The following is a 15,948-nucleotide window of genomic DNA, read 5'->3' as shown; positions in this document are numbered from 1 at the left end:
TCAGCCGTGCCATGCTGCCTCCCAAGTCTCTAGGGGAAGATCCTTTCTTATCTCTCCCAGCTCCTGGTAGACTCAGGCATTCCTTGGCTTGTAGGTGCATCTTCACATGCCATCCGTCCTTCTGTCTGTCTGTCTCTGTCTCTTTTTCTCTTTTATAGGACACCACTGAGATTGGATTAGGACCCACCCTACTCTGCTATGACCTTATGTTAACTGATAACATCTTCAAAGACCCTGTTTCCAAACAGTTATATTCACGGGTAGCAGGGGTTAGGACTTCAGCATATTGTTTTGGGGGGACATGATTCAATCCATAACAAGATGTAAATATCGTTTGGTCTTTCTAGACAGCAGCAGTGCCAGTCAGAGGCGGCCCTTTTAAAGGGTTTGTTTAAGTTGCCATTGGCCCTTTTCTCACTCATTGACCAATGGCCTGTGAACTCGTGCTCTCCCGCCAGTCTCCTGGGTCACAGGCTCCTGGGATAGGACGGATGCAGCCCAACTGCCTGACTCACCTCCTTCTCCCTGTCTGTGCTCTTTTGGACCAGACTGTACTATATTTCACACTTTAGTCACCCCAGCCAGAAGCTGAGCAAACGAAGTTGGAATCCCTGCCAGAATCAGATGTGGGGTCAGTGTTTTTTTTGAGTAGAGAGAAAAGCAAAATCACAGAGCCAGAATTAAAAGATAAAAGATCCACATACCCCTTTAAAATCAGGAAATGTAAAGGGGCGGGGGGGCGGGGGAGGCAAATAGACCATGTAAAACAGGCCAAAAAGTATGTGTGTGTTTTGCAGAAGGTGCTTATGGCAAAAATAACACTCGCTACAGAAGGAAATCCCTGGTCTCTGAATGGTTTTATATACAGCCTACTAACTATAGGACTGACTGATTAGCTTTAAAATAGAGTTGACAGGAAAATGGTTTGTTTTTTTTTTTAAAAGGATGCCGACAAGACAAGGAGGAATAAGCATAAATTAATTCAGATATTAATGATGTGTCCTGTGTGTGTAGTACTTTAGTTTGCAGTGTCCCCACACACATCACCTCATATTCAAGCAGTGAGATGTGGATGTTATTGTTCTAGGAGAGAGGGTGTGACCTGCCCAAATTCTCGTACAATGTCACGTACCAACATTTAGAAGATGGCAGAACCAGGACGTAAACCTGGGCCCTCTGAAGCCCTTTTACCTCCCAAGGAGGAACTTTAAGATGACGAGGAAGCACTTGTGCTCCTGGCTGTGATTGTTGTTGATGCTGGGTGCCCTAGAGTGGATTCTGACTCATAGCAACCGCGTGTGTCAGAGTAGAACTGCCCCATAGGGTTTTCTTGGCTGTAATCTTTATGGGAGCAGATCGCCAGGCCTTTTCTCCGCGGAGCTGCTGGGTACGTTCGAACCACCAACTTTTCAGTTAGCAGCCAAGCGCTTAAGCATTGGGCCACCAGGGCTCCTTTGACTGTGATTAAATGTTCTAATATAGCACCAAGGAAGAATGTGAACTCATTTCTTGAGGATACTTTTTTTTTAAAAGGGCAGTTAGCTGTCAATCCTGGGTGATTCTGATGCTCACCATCTGGAAGGCAAAGGGGTAAATTGGATGCCGCAGCAAGAATCAGCTCCGAACGAGTGTGGGAACATAGCGGCAGCAGTATACTAAGATTTTTATCACCCGCTTCTCACTGTTGCATCATCTTAAATTTTAGGCAGATGTTGAGATTATTAGAGAAAATTTTAATTGCAGGGATACAGATGGTCAAAATCGTAGTTCTCCCAGTTGAATCAAGACATGCACCGAAATGAACTCCTAAGGCAAGGGGTCTTTATCGCTTGATATCTCCACCTGCTTGTCTGATTGTTGCTGTTGTAAGTTGCCGTTGAATCGACTCGGAGTCATGGCAACCTTATATATCACAGAATGAACTGTCGTCCAGTCCTGTGCCATCTTCACGATCGTTGGTGTGTTTGAGGCCACTGTTGTAGTTATGGTGTCGGTCGATCTTATAGGCATCTCCAACTTCATCTGTCCCATCTTGATTTTTCCCTCTCAAACTTGCTCCTCCTCCATTATTCCTCATCTTGGGTTGTGGGACTCACTGACACACTTTTGTTCAAGCCCCGAAACTACAGTTCATCCTTATCCTTCACTTTCCCCTCCTCTCCTCCTCCCCCACATTCAATCGATCAACATACCCTATTGACTCACGTACCCTGTTGGATGTGTCTTCAAAGTCCGACTCTCTCTACTGTGATAACCCAAGTCCTCCCTGCTCTCAGCTCCTGCCTGGCCTGTTCGCAGTAGCCTCCCTGATTGTCACCTGCCCTCTGCTTGTCCTCCCCTCCCGTCTGTTCCTTCTCAGCAGCCAGAGTGGTTTGGTTTTTTTTTTTTTTTTGTGTGTGTGTGTGTGTGTGTGTGTGCTTTAGGTGAAAGTTTATAGAGCAAATTAGTTTCTCATTAAACAGTTAATACACAAATTGTTTTGTGACATTGGTTGCCAACCCCACAATGTGTAAACACTCTCCCCTTCTTCATTCCGGATTCCCTGTTTCCATTCGTCCAGTTTTCCTGTCGCTTCCTGCCTTCTCATCTTTGCTTTTGGGCTGGTGTGCCCATTAGTCTCATATACAGAGTGGTCTTTTAAAACGTAAACCAAAGCATATCATTTCCCATACTTAAAACCCTTCAGTGGCTTCCTGTTACACTTAGAATAAAATTCCATATTTTTTCCGTAGTCTGCAGGGCCTTAAAGATCCGGTCTCTGGGTACCCCTCTGACCTCATCGCGGCCCCCTCCCTGGCTCTGTCCACCCCAGCCTCCACCATCACAGCCTCTGCAGGGCTTTCCTGGGCCTCGGGTTGTGTCCCCTGATGTGTATGTGGTTTGCTCCATCTCATTATTGAGGTCTGTGCTCAAATGTCATTTCTTCAGAGATTCCTTTCCAGACCATTCTCTCTAAAACGTGTGCCACCCTCCACCAACCATGCCTTTGCTCTTAACTCTGCTGTGTTTTTTTTTTTCCTCCTGTTACTTATAAGTGGCTGAAATTATTTATTTACACTCTTGTTGTCCATCTTCCCAACTAGAATAGAAGCTCCATGAGGGCAGGGACCTCATCTGCCTTGTTCTTCCCTGTATCCCTTGTGCTTAGGACAGGGCTGGCACATAGTACGTGCTCAGCTGATATTTGTTGAATGAATTCCAACACTTAACAGTTGCAAAATATACTTTGGGAGGACTACAATGTATTTACCACAGATACACACACACACACACACATCATAAACATCAATAAATAAAAGATAAGCGACAAAAATGAGATATTATTTTTTCCTATCAAATTGGAAAAAAAAATGTTAGTGATAGTGTTGGTGAGGATGGTAGGAAATGGGAGCTGTCATTTGCCGCTGGTGGAAATATCAAATGGTCTAAGCTTTCCTAAGTGGTGAGTTATGGGTGATTTTTATCTCACTTTTCGTGGTTTGCTATGCTTCCCAGTTTTCGCCAACACTTCTGCTGGTCCAGAAACAAACAGTCATTTTCTTCTTTTTTAACCTGGCTGGATGCTTGTACTCGCAAACTTGGGCAGTTAATCCCAGCAGCAGGATGGTCATATTCAGTTGCCCAACCTCTTCTCTGAAGAATGTTTAAACTAAACCCATATCAGGTTTCTCTGGAATGATGCAATATTGGTCATTGTAAAATGAGTGTTCAGAGTCACTCTTTCTGAGGTCCCAGGCTGGTTCTGTGAACCCACAGAAAACACGGGGCTGGGAGAAACATACAATGCTAAGGCAGGGTCCACCCATGTAAGGTGGGGTCCTGCAGCCCTTCCTGCCAAGACCCAGGTCTCCACAGACAGGGGAACCTAACATTTCTTGGCAGATACCCTGCCCCACTCCCTCACTGCTTGGGATTGAATTAGGAACAATAATAATCACAACCACACTTTCCCTTCCCTCTGCTGTGTGGAGCTGGACTTCCGAGGGCTGTTCCCCTTGACATATCCACATCCGATTCTGCCAGTGCCCAGGCATGCAGCTCCCTGTCTGGACCAGCAGAAGTGAGGCTCATGACTGAATGGCCTAACTAGGGGGCCATTCTGTAGCTGCTTTTTGTTTCTTTCTTTTCTGGAGGTGCGTTGGTAGTTTGACATTTCATTTACTTACGTAAATGGCAGTTAAATTCATAGAGCCCAGGGGTACACCTCAACAGTTTTCACCCTGCTGGCAGTGAGCGAGCAAAAGAGCCTGCAGTACTGGGGTTCTGGCCCTGGGGCTGTTGCATCTACGTTTTCTCAGCCTTATTGCTCCTAGACCCTGGACCTGCACAGCCAACCTCAAGAATTGGCCGATAGACTAAAGATTGTTTTGAGTGGCACTGATTGCTGAGGGTTGGGGATAGCTCAGGATATTGTTTCCCTAGTGTTTTGTAGAGGGGCAGTGGTGGTTCAGTGGTAGGATTCTCACCTTCCATGCGGGAGACCCAGGTTCAATTCCCAGCCAGTGCACCTCATGCACAGCTACCACCCCATCTGTCAGTAGAGGCTTGTGTGTTGCTATTATGCTAAACAGGCTTCAGCGGCACTTCCCGACTGGTCATCTGCTTCTGAAAATCTGCCAATGAAAATCCTATGGATCACAGTGGTGTGATGCGCACCGATCATGAGGATGGTGCAGGACTGGGCAGCATTTCATTCGCTTAAGCGTGGGGTCCCCGTGTGTTGAGGACCGACTGAACAGCAGCTAACAACAACAACAGTGTTTTGTAGGTGGAATGGCACACACACAATACAACTGCCGAATTCCAAGTGCAGGCACCTGGTGAAGTGATGAGTGGGGTGGGTTTTAACTATTCGGTCTTCTGCTGGGACCCTTGTCCCTTTTTCCTCACAGAGCGAGGAAGCAGGGGAGCAACTGGCTGCCAGTGCCCACAGATGGGAGTAGTGGGGAGGCACTAATGAAAAGCTTCCCTTCCTTCTTTCCTTAATCCCCTGGCAGGGGTCTGATTGTGTTCTAAAGATGCATAATCCATCTTCATGCTGTTTAGAGAAAGTGCCATTGGGAGAGGTAGGAGAGGGAACAGACCTGCTAGGATAAGCATGAGTCAATGATGGTCAGTGGTAGAATTCTCACCTTCCATGGGGAGACCTGGGTTCAATTCCTGGCCAATGCACCTCATGCACAGCCACCATTCATCTGCCAGTGGAAGCTTGTATGTTGTTACGATGCTGAACAGGTTTCAGTGGGGCTTCCAGACTAAGACAGGCTAGGAAGAAAGGCCTGGCCATCTACTTCTGAAAATCAGCCAGTGAAAACCCCATGGATCACAACAGTCCAATCTGCAACCAATCATGGGGCTGATGCAGGACTGGGCAGCATTTCATTCCATTATGCGTTAGGGTCGCCATGAATCACGGGCCGACTCGACAGCAGGTAACAACAACCCCAAGGACAGGTGAGATCCTCCATCAGCCTCTGTCACGGCTGGAGCCTGGATGAGACTCAAGGTCCCCAGCACAGTTACAGACAGCAGGGGCAAGTGGGATTGCAGCTTAGCTGAGTCCCTTTCAGCCCAGCCAGCCCCTGCTTTGGATCAAAATCTTCCTTTCTGCACTTAGTACTGTCCAGTTTATCTACCCTCGGGCCTGAGGAGCTCAACAGAACTGTGTAATTAATCTGATTTGGACTTAACCACCTTCTTTTACCTTTCTCCTTACAGCTTAAACTTTGGAACAAATATCGAATTTCCAACATTCCATCACTAATATTCCTAGACGCCACCACGGGGAAGGTCGTGTGCCGGAATGGGCTGCTGGTGATCCGCGATGACCCGGAAGGTAGAACCTTGGCATGTCCATTCTCTGCTCTGATTACCCCACACTCCCCCGCAGCTCCTCCCAACAGTAAAGAGTATACAGATAAAATGTATGTAAGTGGGTTTACTTGCGTAGGGAATATTCTTGTCTTGATGAAAAGACAGTATTTTCTAGATCATGGTTAAGATCTTTAAAAGGACCAGAATGTTCCCCTGGGGGCTGTTATTCATGGGCCAAAGGAGATGGAATCTGAAAAAGGAAGTTCAGCTGTGAGGGCTGAGGAGGCTGTCCTGAAGGAGCTAAGAGCCCAGAAACCCCATTGTCGTTGAGTCGATTCCAGCTCATAGTGACCGTAGAGGGCAGAGTAGAATTGCCCCATGGAGTTTCCAAGGTTGTTAATCTTTACAGAAACAGACAGCCACATCTTTGTCATGTGGCACAGGTGAGTACTTAATCACTGCACCATCAGATCTCCTAAGAGCCCATATGCAGATGTCAATTTCCATTGAATAGCTTTGTCTTAATTTCCTAGGGCTCCTGTAACAGAAATACCACAAGTGGGTGGCTTTAAAGAGGAGAAATTTATTTTCTTACAGTTCTGGCAGCTAACAGTCCAAATTCAGGGCGTGGTTCTAGAGGAAGGTCATTTTTTTGTCAGTAGCCCCAGGAGTTGTGTTCCCTGACATTCTCTGGCTTCTGTCTTCCCGTGTGTATGTCTCTGTCCGTTCTATTCTTTTTATAACTCAGAAGTGATTAGGTTTAGGACCCACCCTACTCGGGTATGGTGTCATTGACATAACAAAAGAATACCCCTATTTCTAAACAGGGTCCTATTCATAGGTGCAGAGGTTGGGATTTCAACACATATTTTAGGTGGACGCTATTCAATCTTTAACAAACTTCAAGGCAGGCTAAGTGGTTTTTTTCTCCCTAAATACTACTATAACAAGGTTGGCAGTCTCTGTTTTGCTTTCCTGGCCTCAGCAGCGAGTATAGCCCCCATTTCTCAGTGCTGCCCTAGTCCTGCAGGCCTTGGCCTTACTGACCAGCTAGATGGCCGTGCATGGCATAAGCTGCTGGGGTCCCCGTGCTCAGTTCCCGGTCACCATCTGTGCTTTTCCCCTTGCACTGGAGTGATAAAAAGGTTATAAGATCTCCCCTCTTTTACTTATTGTTCCAATTAGAGGATTCAGCTCTGGCCAAAACTTTTTGCAGTAAAAATTTCACGCTGCTTCAAAGATTTGCCCTCAGTAAACGACCGAGGCATGGTGGAACCAAGTCTTTTTCTTCTCAAATTTAAACACACACAGAGAACACTTTACTCTGAACATGTTAAAAATGCAGGTTCCCTGGCCTAACCGCCAGAGAGTTTGACTTCAGTTATTTCAGGGTGGGTGTGGCCACCTACATTTTTAACCCATCTGTGCCTCTCTCCCTCCACCCCTTCCCCAGGCGATTTTGAGGCAAGGGTCCGTGGACCACCCTGTGAGCTGGGAGCATGTTATTTACTCTTCTGCCTGGGGCTTACGTGTCATCAGAATGTTGACCATCTGGGTTGGGTGGATTTTTATTAATCTTAAATTCTTTCTTAGTTCCCTGAGCCCCAATCCAGACCAACTGAATCAGAATGTCTGAATCAGAATATCAGCCCAGGCATCATATTTTAAATTTCCCCAGCTGATTCTAAAAGGCATTCAGAGATGGGAACCACTGAGTTTCCAGGGCTGGAATTGATAAACTCATGGTGAGTACCCAAGGCTATGATTCTTGAACGTGGCCCATCATCAGAGTTACCTGGGAAGGTTTTTTTTTTTGTTTGTTTGTTTAGGAGATGATATTCACATAACATAAAATTAGCCATTTTAAAGGGGAAAAATTCCGTGGTGTTTAATATGTTCACAATGTTCTGCAAACACCACCTCTGTTTAGTACCAAAAACATTTTCATCTCCCCAGAAGAAAACCCCATACCCACTAAGCAGTTACTCCCTTTCCCTGCCTCCCCCAGCCCCTAATAACCTCTATTCTACTTTCTGTCTCTATGAATTTGTCTGTTCTAGAAACCTCATGTAAGTGGGATCATACTATATTTATCCTTTAGTGTCTGGCTTGTTTCACTTAATGATATTTTCAAGATTCATGTTGTAGCATATATCAGAACTTCATTCCTTTTAATGGCTCAGTAATATTCCATTGTATGAATATGCCACTGTAAGGGTCTAGTAGTTCCTGAAGTCCTGTAACTTCATGAGGAGAATCACCATCAGCACAAAGCTGATTTCCTATGAGGTGAAGGTCAGACATACTTCCACTCTCTGACTTCTTTACCAATTCTGACACTACCGTCCTCCCCAAGGCACTCTCTACTTCTCTGCTGGGTTCAGTAATCCATTGCAATAGCCACATGGAACTCTCAGACCATACTTATAGTTAAGTGGTTTATTAAGGAAGTAACAGGGTACAACTCGGGATCAGGATCAAGAGGCTACAACTCAGGATCAGGAAGCATGTAGGCAAAGTCTGGAAGGCTCCCCCAAGATGGAGAGCACGTCCCTCCCTTCTTCAGTGCAGGAGAGCTGTCTCAGCTCCTCTTTGACATGCAGGCAAGCAGGCGCTTCTCTCAGCCCTTCAAGACAGGCCTCCTCGGGAGTCTGAAAGCATTCCTCTTGAGAACGGGAACCAGACAAGGATGCCTTTATCACTGTTCTTATTCAACATTGTGCTGGAGGTCCTAGCCAGAGCAGTAAGGCAAGAAAAAGAAATAAAGGGCATCCAGAGTGGTAAAGAAGAAGTGAAAGTACCCTATTTGCAGATGATATGATCTTATACACAGAAAACCCCAAAGAATCCACAAGAAAACTACTGGAACTAATAGAAGATTTCAGCAAAGTTTCAGGATACAAGATAAACATGCAAAAATCAGTTGGATTCCTCTGCACCAACAAAGAGAACTTCAAAAAGGAGATCACCAAATCAATACCATTTAGCCCGCAAGAAGATAAAGTACTTAGGAATAAACCTAACCAGAGACATAAAAGACCTATACAAAGAAACCTACAAAACAGTACTGTAAGGAACCACAAGAGACCTGTGTAAGTGGAAAAACATACCTTGCTCATGGATAGGAAGACTCAACATTGTGAAAATGTCATTTCTACCCAAAGCAATCTACAGATACAATGCAATCCTGATCCAGATTCTAATGGGATTTTTTAACAAGATGGAGAAACAAATCACCAACTTCATATGGAAAGGGAACATGCCCTGGATAAGTAAAGCATTACTGAAGAAGAATAAAGTGGGAGGCCTTACACTACCTGATTTTAGAACCTGTTATACCACCATAGTAGTCAAAACAGCCTGGTATTGGTACAACAACAGATATAAAGACCAGTGGAACAGAATTGAGAGCCCAGACGTAAATTCATCCACCTATGAGCAGCTGATATTTGACAAAGGCCTAAAGTCCGTTAAATGGGGAAAAGACAGTCTCTTTAACAAATGGTGTTGGCATAACTGGTTATGCATCTGCAAAAAAATGAGACAAGACCCATACCTCACACTGTGGACAAAAACTAACTCAAAATGGATCAAAGACCTAAATATAAAATTGAAAACATTAAAGATCATGGAAGAAAAAATAGGGACAACACTAGGAGCCCCAACACATGGCATAAACAGAATACAAACCATAAGTAACAATGTAGAAACACCAGAAGAAAAACTAGATAACTGGGGGCTCCTAAAAATCAAACACGCTCATCAAAAGACTTCACCAAAAGAGTAAAAAGACAACCTACAGACTGGGAAAAAATTTTTGGCTACGACATATCCGATCAGGGTCTGATCTCTAAAATCTACAAGATACTGCAAAACCTCAACAACAAAAAGACAAATAACCCAATTAAAAAGTGGGCAAAGGCTATGAACAGACACGTCACCAAAGAAGACATTCAGGCGGCTAACAGACACATGAGAAAATGCTTACAATCATTAGCCATTAGAGAAATGCAAATCAGAACTACAATGAGATACCATCTTATCCCAACAAGACTGGCATTAATCCAAAACACACAAAATAATAAATGTTGGAGAGGTTGTGGAGAGACTGGAATACTTATGCACTGCTGGTGAGAATGTAAAATGATACAACCACTTTGGAAATCAATTTGGCGCTTCCTTAAAAAGCTAGAAATAGCAGTACCATATGATCCAGCAATCCCACTCCTAGAAATATATCCTAGAGAAATAAGAGCCGCACACAAATAGATTTATGCATACCCATGTTCATTGCAGCATTGTTCACAATAGCAAAAAGATGGAAACAACCTAGGTGCCCAATGACAGACAAATGGATAAACAAATTATGGTACATACACACAATGGAATACTACGCAACGATAAAGAACAAATGAATTCCTGAAACATTTCACAACATAGGTGAATCTGGAGGGCATTATGCTGAGTGAAATTAGTCAGTCACAAAAGGACAAATATTGTATGAGACCACTATGATAAGAACTCAAGAAAAGATTTAAACCAGAAAAAAGCATTCTTTGATGGTTATGAGTGTAGCGAAGGAGGGTGAAGGGAGTTCACTAACTAGATAGTAGACAAGGATCAACTTCAGTGAAGGGAAGGATGACACAAAATACAGGGGAAGTCAGCACAACTAGACCAAAGCAAAAGCTAAGAAGTTTCTTGGACACATCCAAACACTTTGAGGGGCAGAGTAGCTGGGGCTGGGGCCTGGAGACCATAGTTTCGGGGATGTCTAGGTCAATTGGCATAACAAAGTTTATTAAGAAAATGTTCTGCATCCCACTTTGGTGAGTGGCATCTGGGGTCTTAAAAGCTAGCGAGCAGCCATCTAAGATCCATCAATTGGTCCTATCCCACTTGGAGCAAAGGAGAATGAAGAACACCAAAGACACAAGGAAAATATTAGCCCAAGAGACTAAAGGTCCACATAAACCAGAAACTCCATCAGCCTGAGACCGGAAGAACTAGATGGTTCCCAGCTGCCACCAATGACTGCCCTGACAGGGAACACAACAGAGAATCCCAGATGGAGCAGGAGAAAAGTGTGGAGCAGAACTCAAATTCACATAAAAAGACCAAACTTAATGGTCTAACAGAGACTGGAGGAGCCCCTGATGCTCTGTTAACCCAGAATTGAAACCATTCCCAAAGCCCACTCTTCGGACAGAGATTAAACAGGACTATAAAATAAAAAATAATACACGTGAGGAGTGTGCTTCTTAGTTCAGTCAGATTCACAGGACCAAATGGGCGGCTCCTGTCCGGAGGCGGAATGAGAAGGTAGGAAGGGACAGGAACTGGTTGAATGGACACAGGGAACCCAGGGTGGAACGGGGGAGGGTGCTGTCACATTGTGGAGATTGCAACTAATGTCATAAAACAATATGTGTATAAATTTTTGTATAAGAAATTAACTTAAGCTGTAAACTTTCACCTAAATCACACACACAAACAAAAAAACAGGCTTCCTCTCAGCCACCTCAGGACAGGCCTTCTTGTCTTCAGCCTCCCTACTGTCAGCCTCTCCACAGCTAACTGACCTAACTCATAGCCAGTGTAACAGCTTTGTTTAGCTCCCTTAGCTGCATTCCTGGCATCAGGTTTCTGCCATCACCATTGACTTTCCAGGCCTGTCACCACCGACTGCCATAGGGCTTCTTCCAGGCCTCTCATTGTCTTCAGTGATATAGCCCTTGACCCGTGTTACAGCTCTTTTAGGAGGTTCCTTGCCTTCTCTCTCTCACTGCTTCTTCTGTCTTCTCTGTTCTTGTCTCATCTCCTTTCTGCTTCTTTCCTTCTCTGTGGGATTGTCTGCATATATACACAAACTCCTTGTCAATTTCAATACATGGCCCTCCTAACAGGGCCATGGGTTGACCAATCCCCTCTTGGTAGGCCACAGCACTTCATTTGCATGGTATGCTTTAGTCACTTCATTTGCATAAGTATATTGACCAATCCCTGCAAGGTGTGTAAAATAGACCAATCACAGGGCAGGCTGCAGCTTAGGGCCAGACAAAAAGTATCAAGCCATCAAGTTGTTTATAGTTTGACCAGGAAATGTCAATCAACCTGAACAAAAGTAACAAACCCTCTGGCAAAGGTAACTCCTCAGGGCTTAGGCCACATAAATGAACTCATTTCACCACAACTACATTTTGTTTCTCCATTCATATGTTGATGGACACTTGGGTTGTTTCTACCTTTTTGACTGTTCTGAATAGTGAGGCAATATATACATTGGTGTACAAGTATCTGTTTGAGTCCCGATTTTCACTTCATTTGGGTGTATACCCAGGAGTGGAAATGTGAGATCGTATGGTAATTTTGTGTTTAACTTTTTGAGGAACCACCGAACTGTTTTCCTCAGGCTTGTCCCTGCACCCTGGAGCCTAAGACGCAGGGCACATCCTGGGCATCTGTACTTTACAAAAGCTCCCCAGGAGATGAACACACTATGATCATCCAGAGTTGGGAGGAATGGCCTTGAGGGTCGGTAGGCCTCTGCTATGTATGAGTTCTGCTAGTATCCCTTTGTTTTAGCCAAAGATTCTGTGCTAATACTGTGCTAAATAGATGTGCTGACAAATACCATCTGAGGATTAAGCTACCATGCATGCCCCACAGCTCTGAGGTCCCCAGGGTCAGAGACCATGATGAAGTATCTTAACATTCTCACCATCTGTCACCTGTTTCAGGTCTGGAATTCCCTTGGGGACCTAAACCCTTCAGAGAAGTCATTGCAGGGCCTTTGCTTAGAAACAACGGGCAGTCCCTGGAGAGCAGCAACCTGGAAGGGTCTCACGTGGGAGTCTATTTCTCTGCACACTGGGTGAGTGTTGGGTCCCTTTTGCATTCAGACCAACAGAAGCAGTGATGTTGTCACTAAGACCGGCTGTGGTCAGCTTCTGGAGGTGTGACTGCCTGGGATGGAATTTCCGGGCCTGAGTGCTGGTGTAATTACCTTCTATGCCCAATGCATTGTGGGCCTCAATGGTAACAGTAGTAGGAAAATTATTTTTTTTGACTAGCCTAAAGGATATTTCCCCTAACCCCTTCTGATAAAGCTTCTAATGGTCCCTAAGGGGCTTCATTTTAGCAGCTGCCTCGTGGCAAGCTGCCTGGGGTAGGAAGGAACCTGTGCTGGATGCTTGCCTAAGACAGAAAGGTTTGTTTCTCCCTCTTTTGTAAGCTGGGTTTTGCTGTCCCATCCTACTTGAGTCTTGCTCACCTAGTCTCTAATGGCGAATGGCTAGGAAAGGGGGAGTAGAAGGTGCTTAACGCAGCAGGGTCCTACTCTTGTCTTTCAGTGTCCCCCTTGCCGAAGCCTCACCCGGGTGCTGGTGGAATCCTACCGGAAGATCAAGGAGGCAGGCCAGAAATTTGAGATCATCTTTGTGAGTGCAGACAGGTAAAGTATGCTGGTAAAGCCAGCAAGGACGACTTGTCTTTTCTGTCAGTGATTGACATCCATTTCTTTCTCCTCCCACTTCTTGCATCTTTATTGCAGGGCTTGGAGATGGGGTGGGCGAAGACATCTGGGGTTATGTGCAGAGGGACTGGTACATTTCACACGCACTCATGTCATTTTCTGAAGGGAAGCCAAGAGAAACCTGCCCTTGCTATAGATACTGGGGTATGTCCTGGGGTGTTTGGGATTAGGATGCATTTTTCTGATGTGTTCAGCTTTTTGGATGGTGATAAAAGTACGTAGAGGTGGGGAGGATGGAAAAAAGCCAGAGATGAGTGGATTATGACGCCTGTCTTGGATTGGATACCCTGGTGGCGTAGTGGTTAAGAGTTCAGCTGCTAACCAAAAGACAGGCAGTTCGAATCCACCAGGCACTCCTTGGAAACCCTATAGGGCAGTTCTGCTCTGTCCTACAGAGTCCCTATGAGTCGGAATTGACTCAACAGCAGTGAGTTTGGTTTGGTTTTGGTTTTTGGATTGGATATACAACCCTTTTTTCTTAGCTATGGCCAGTATTTGTCTGGGGGCTGCTTGATTGATTGCACGTGGATGAGGGAGCACAAAAACAAAAAGGGTGGAAATTCGTCTTGGAGTAAGTCAGGTCCTTTCAGCCTCAGTTTCCTCTGACGTTCACCTTCTCACTGGTTTTGCTCATCTGTGAGCTTCCTTCATCTCAAAACTCCAGCCCCAGTTCATACCCGTCACCAGGCGCTTATGACTCTGCCTCTGGTCACAGAAGGGTCTCTAAGATGTCAACAGAGTGAGGGCATTTTGTGCGTTGTTGTGTTCTTGACGTCTGCACTTTGTCCCGGGCTCTGTTTGTGGGCCTGTGGTCTTGATTCACTGCTCCACAGCTATGCCATCTCGGTGTATGCGAGAGTGGGTAAGCATGAAGGCCTGCTGGGTGGAGCAGCCTCTTTTTTAAGTTTTTTTCTTTTTAAGTCAACTTTATTGAGGCATAATTTACATATAGTAAAATGCATAAGTTTTAGGTGTACAGTTCCATGAGGTTTGACATATGTACATATGCATACACTCACACACACACACACACACCCCACACACACATACCTGTAACCATCACCACAATTAAGATACAGAACATTCCCATCACCAAAAGATTCCACTGTACCCCTTCTTGGTCACTCCCTACCCCCAAATTCCAGGCAACTACTGATCTGCTTTTTATCACTAGATTAGATTTGTCTTTCTTAAGAGTTTCTTACAAGTGGTATCAGTTTATGCTTGGTATAAATGTGTGGTCCTGCACACCTCATTGTTAGGTGTATAGATCAGAAGTATCACAGGGAAAGTGGTATCTTTGTGTACATCTAGGCTTCTTATAAAAGGAAGGCCTGCCCAAGTTGAAAAATGAAAAGCGGAACATGAGTTCAGTTGGTGGGATGCGGGAGAGAGTGCTGTGGAAATGGCTCGGCATTTCAGTTTGAGAGCCCCCTGTTGTGTGGAGGTGTTTGCTTCTTGACAAAAACCAGAATGGGTGGAATAGTGCACTCCCATCGCCTGGGGTCTGAGAAGCGGGATCATTAGAAATCCCAGCATCCATAGAGGCCTGCACACAGTTGAGTGGAAGGTGGTGGGACCCACTGGGGGTGCAGTGGGGGTGAAAGGGCCTTGTTCTCTGGGTGTCTGTCTCTGTAGGTCAGAGGAGTCCTTCAAGCAGTACTTCAGTGAGATGCCCTGGCTTGCTGTCCCCTACACCGACGAAGCCCGGCGGTCACGTCTGAACCGGCTGTATGGAATCCAAGGTAGGCTTCCCGGGGGAGGCAGGGCCAAGATGGCGGAGTAGTCAGAGACTTCCAGTGGACCCTCTTACGACAAAGACCCAAAAAAAACAAGTGATTCAATTATATATGGCAATCTGGGAGCCCTGAACATCAAAGGCAGAGTTAAGGAACCGGACTGACTGGCAGGGGGAGGGAGAGATGGTTCGGAAGCCACGAGGAATTGCCAGACCCGACCTGGCAAGAGCCTGAGCCCTTCAGGCCTGAGCGGCTCGTGGGTGAGCGGTAAGGCAGACAAGCAGTGGTGCTCGGGAGGCACGTTTTCCTCACCAGGAGAGACTCAGTGGCAGAGAGTCTACACGGCTACCCAGAACCAGTGAGAAGCAGCCCTCCATCAGGTGAAAGATAAGTAATTGCGTACGGCCTACCACGCAGATCAGAAACACCCCCGTTAGGGAAAAACCTCTCTCCCATTTACCTCCCCGCTCCCTGCTCTGCACTGGGTCCCGGACCGGCTTCAGCAATTGCCGAGTCCCCTGGGCCAGAAGTAGGATCCCTCACACGCCCAGAGCCATTCTCCCTGCCTTGGAGAGTGAACAAATAAACAAACGGGAAAAAATAAACTGCCGGTTCCCCTAAGCCAGGAACCCAGGGCAGGCACAGCTCCTTTGCCTAGGCACAGGCATAAGGGATCCATGGACTTTCAGTGCCTTTCCACCTGCATAGACTTGTGTGGGCCCATCTCGACAGCGCAGGCCTTCATTACCGCAGTACAACAGGATATATACCGGAAGTCTAACTTCAACTGTTTCAGCTGTGAAGTGGCAGGTTCTTGACATTTGACACTGCTCTGCCCATTAAGCAGGGTCTTCACCTACC

The 15,948-nt window shown here is 45.7% G+C and overlaps 1 protein-coding gene across 1 annotated transcript in view; it reads left to right on the top strand.

The window, feature by feature from the left end:
• Positions 1–15,948, top strand: part of NXN (nucleoredoxin) — a 180,486-nt gene that overhangs the window by 143,923 nt on the left and 20,615 nt on the right. Inside the window, exons 3-6 of the mRNA XM_004376267.3 lie at positions 5,719–5,836; positions 12,555–12,688; positions 13,167–13,267; positions 14,987–15,093. Of these exons, the coding sequence (XP_004376324.1) occupies positions 5,719–5,836; positions 12,555–12,688; positions 13,167–13,267; positions 14,987–15,093 (460 nt within the window). The remainder of the gene's footprint in view (positions 1–5,718; positions 5,837–12,554; positions 12,689–13,166; positions 13,268–14,986; positions 15,094–15,948) is intronic.

The sequence above is a fragment of the Trichechus manatus genome, unplaced genomic scaffold (genome assembly GCF_000243295.1).
Source record: "Trichechus manatus latirostris isolate Lorelei unplaced genomic scaffold, TriManLat1.0 scaffold00040, whole genome shotgun sequence".
NCBI classification, from domain to species: domain Eukaryota; kingdom Metazoa; phylum Chordata; class Mammalia; order Sirenia; family Trichechidae; genus Trichechus; species Trichechus manatus.
Note: the sequence above shows the minus strand (reverse complement) of the source record. Positions and strands in the feature narration are given on the sequence as shown.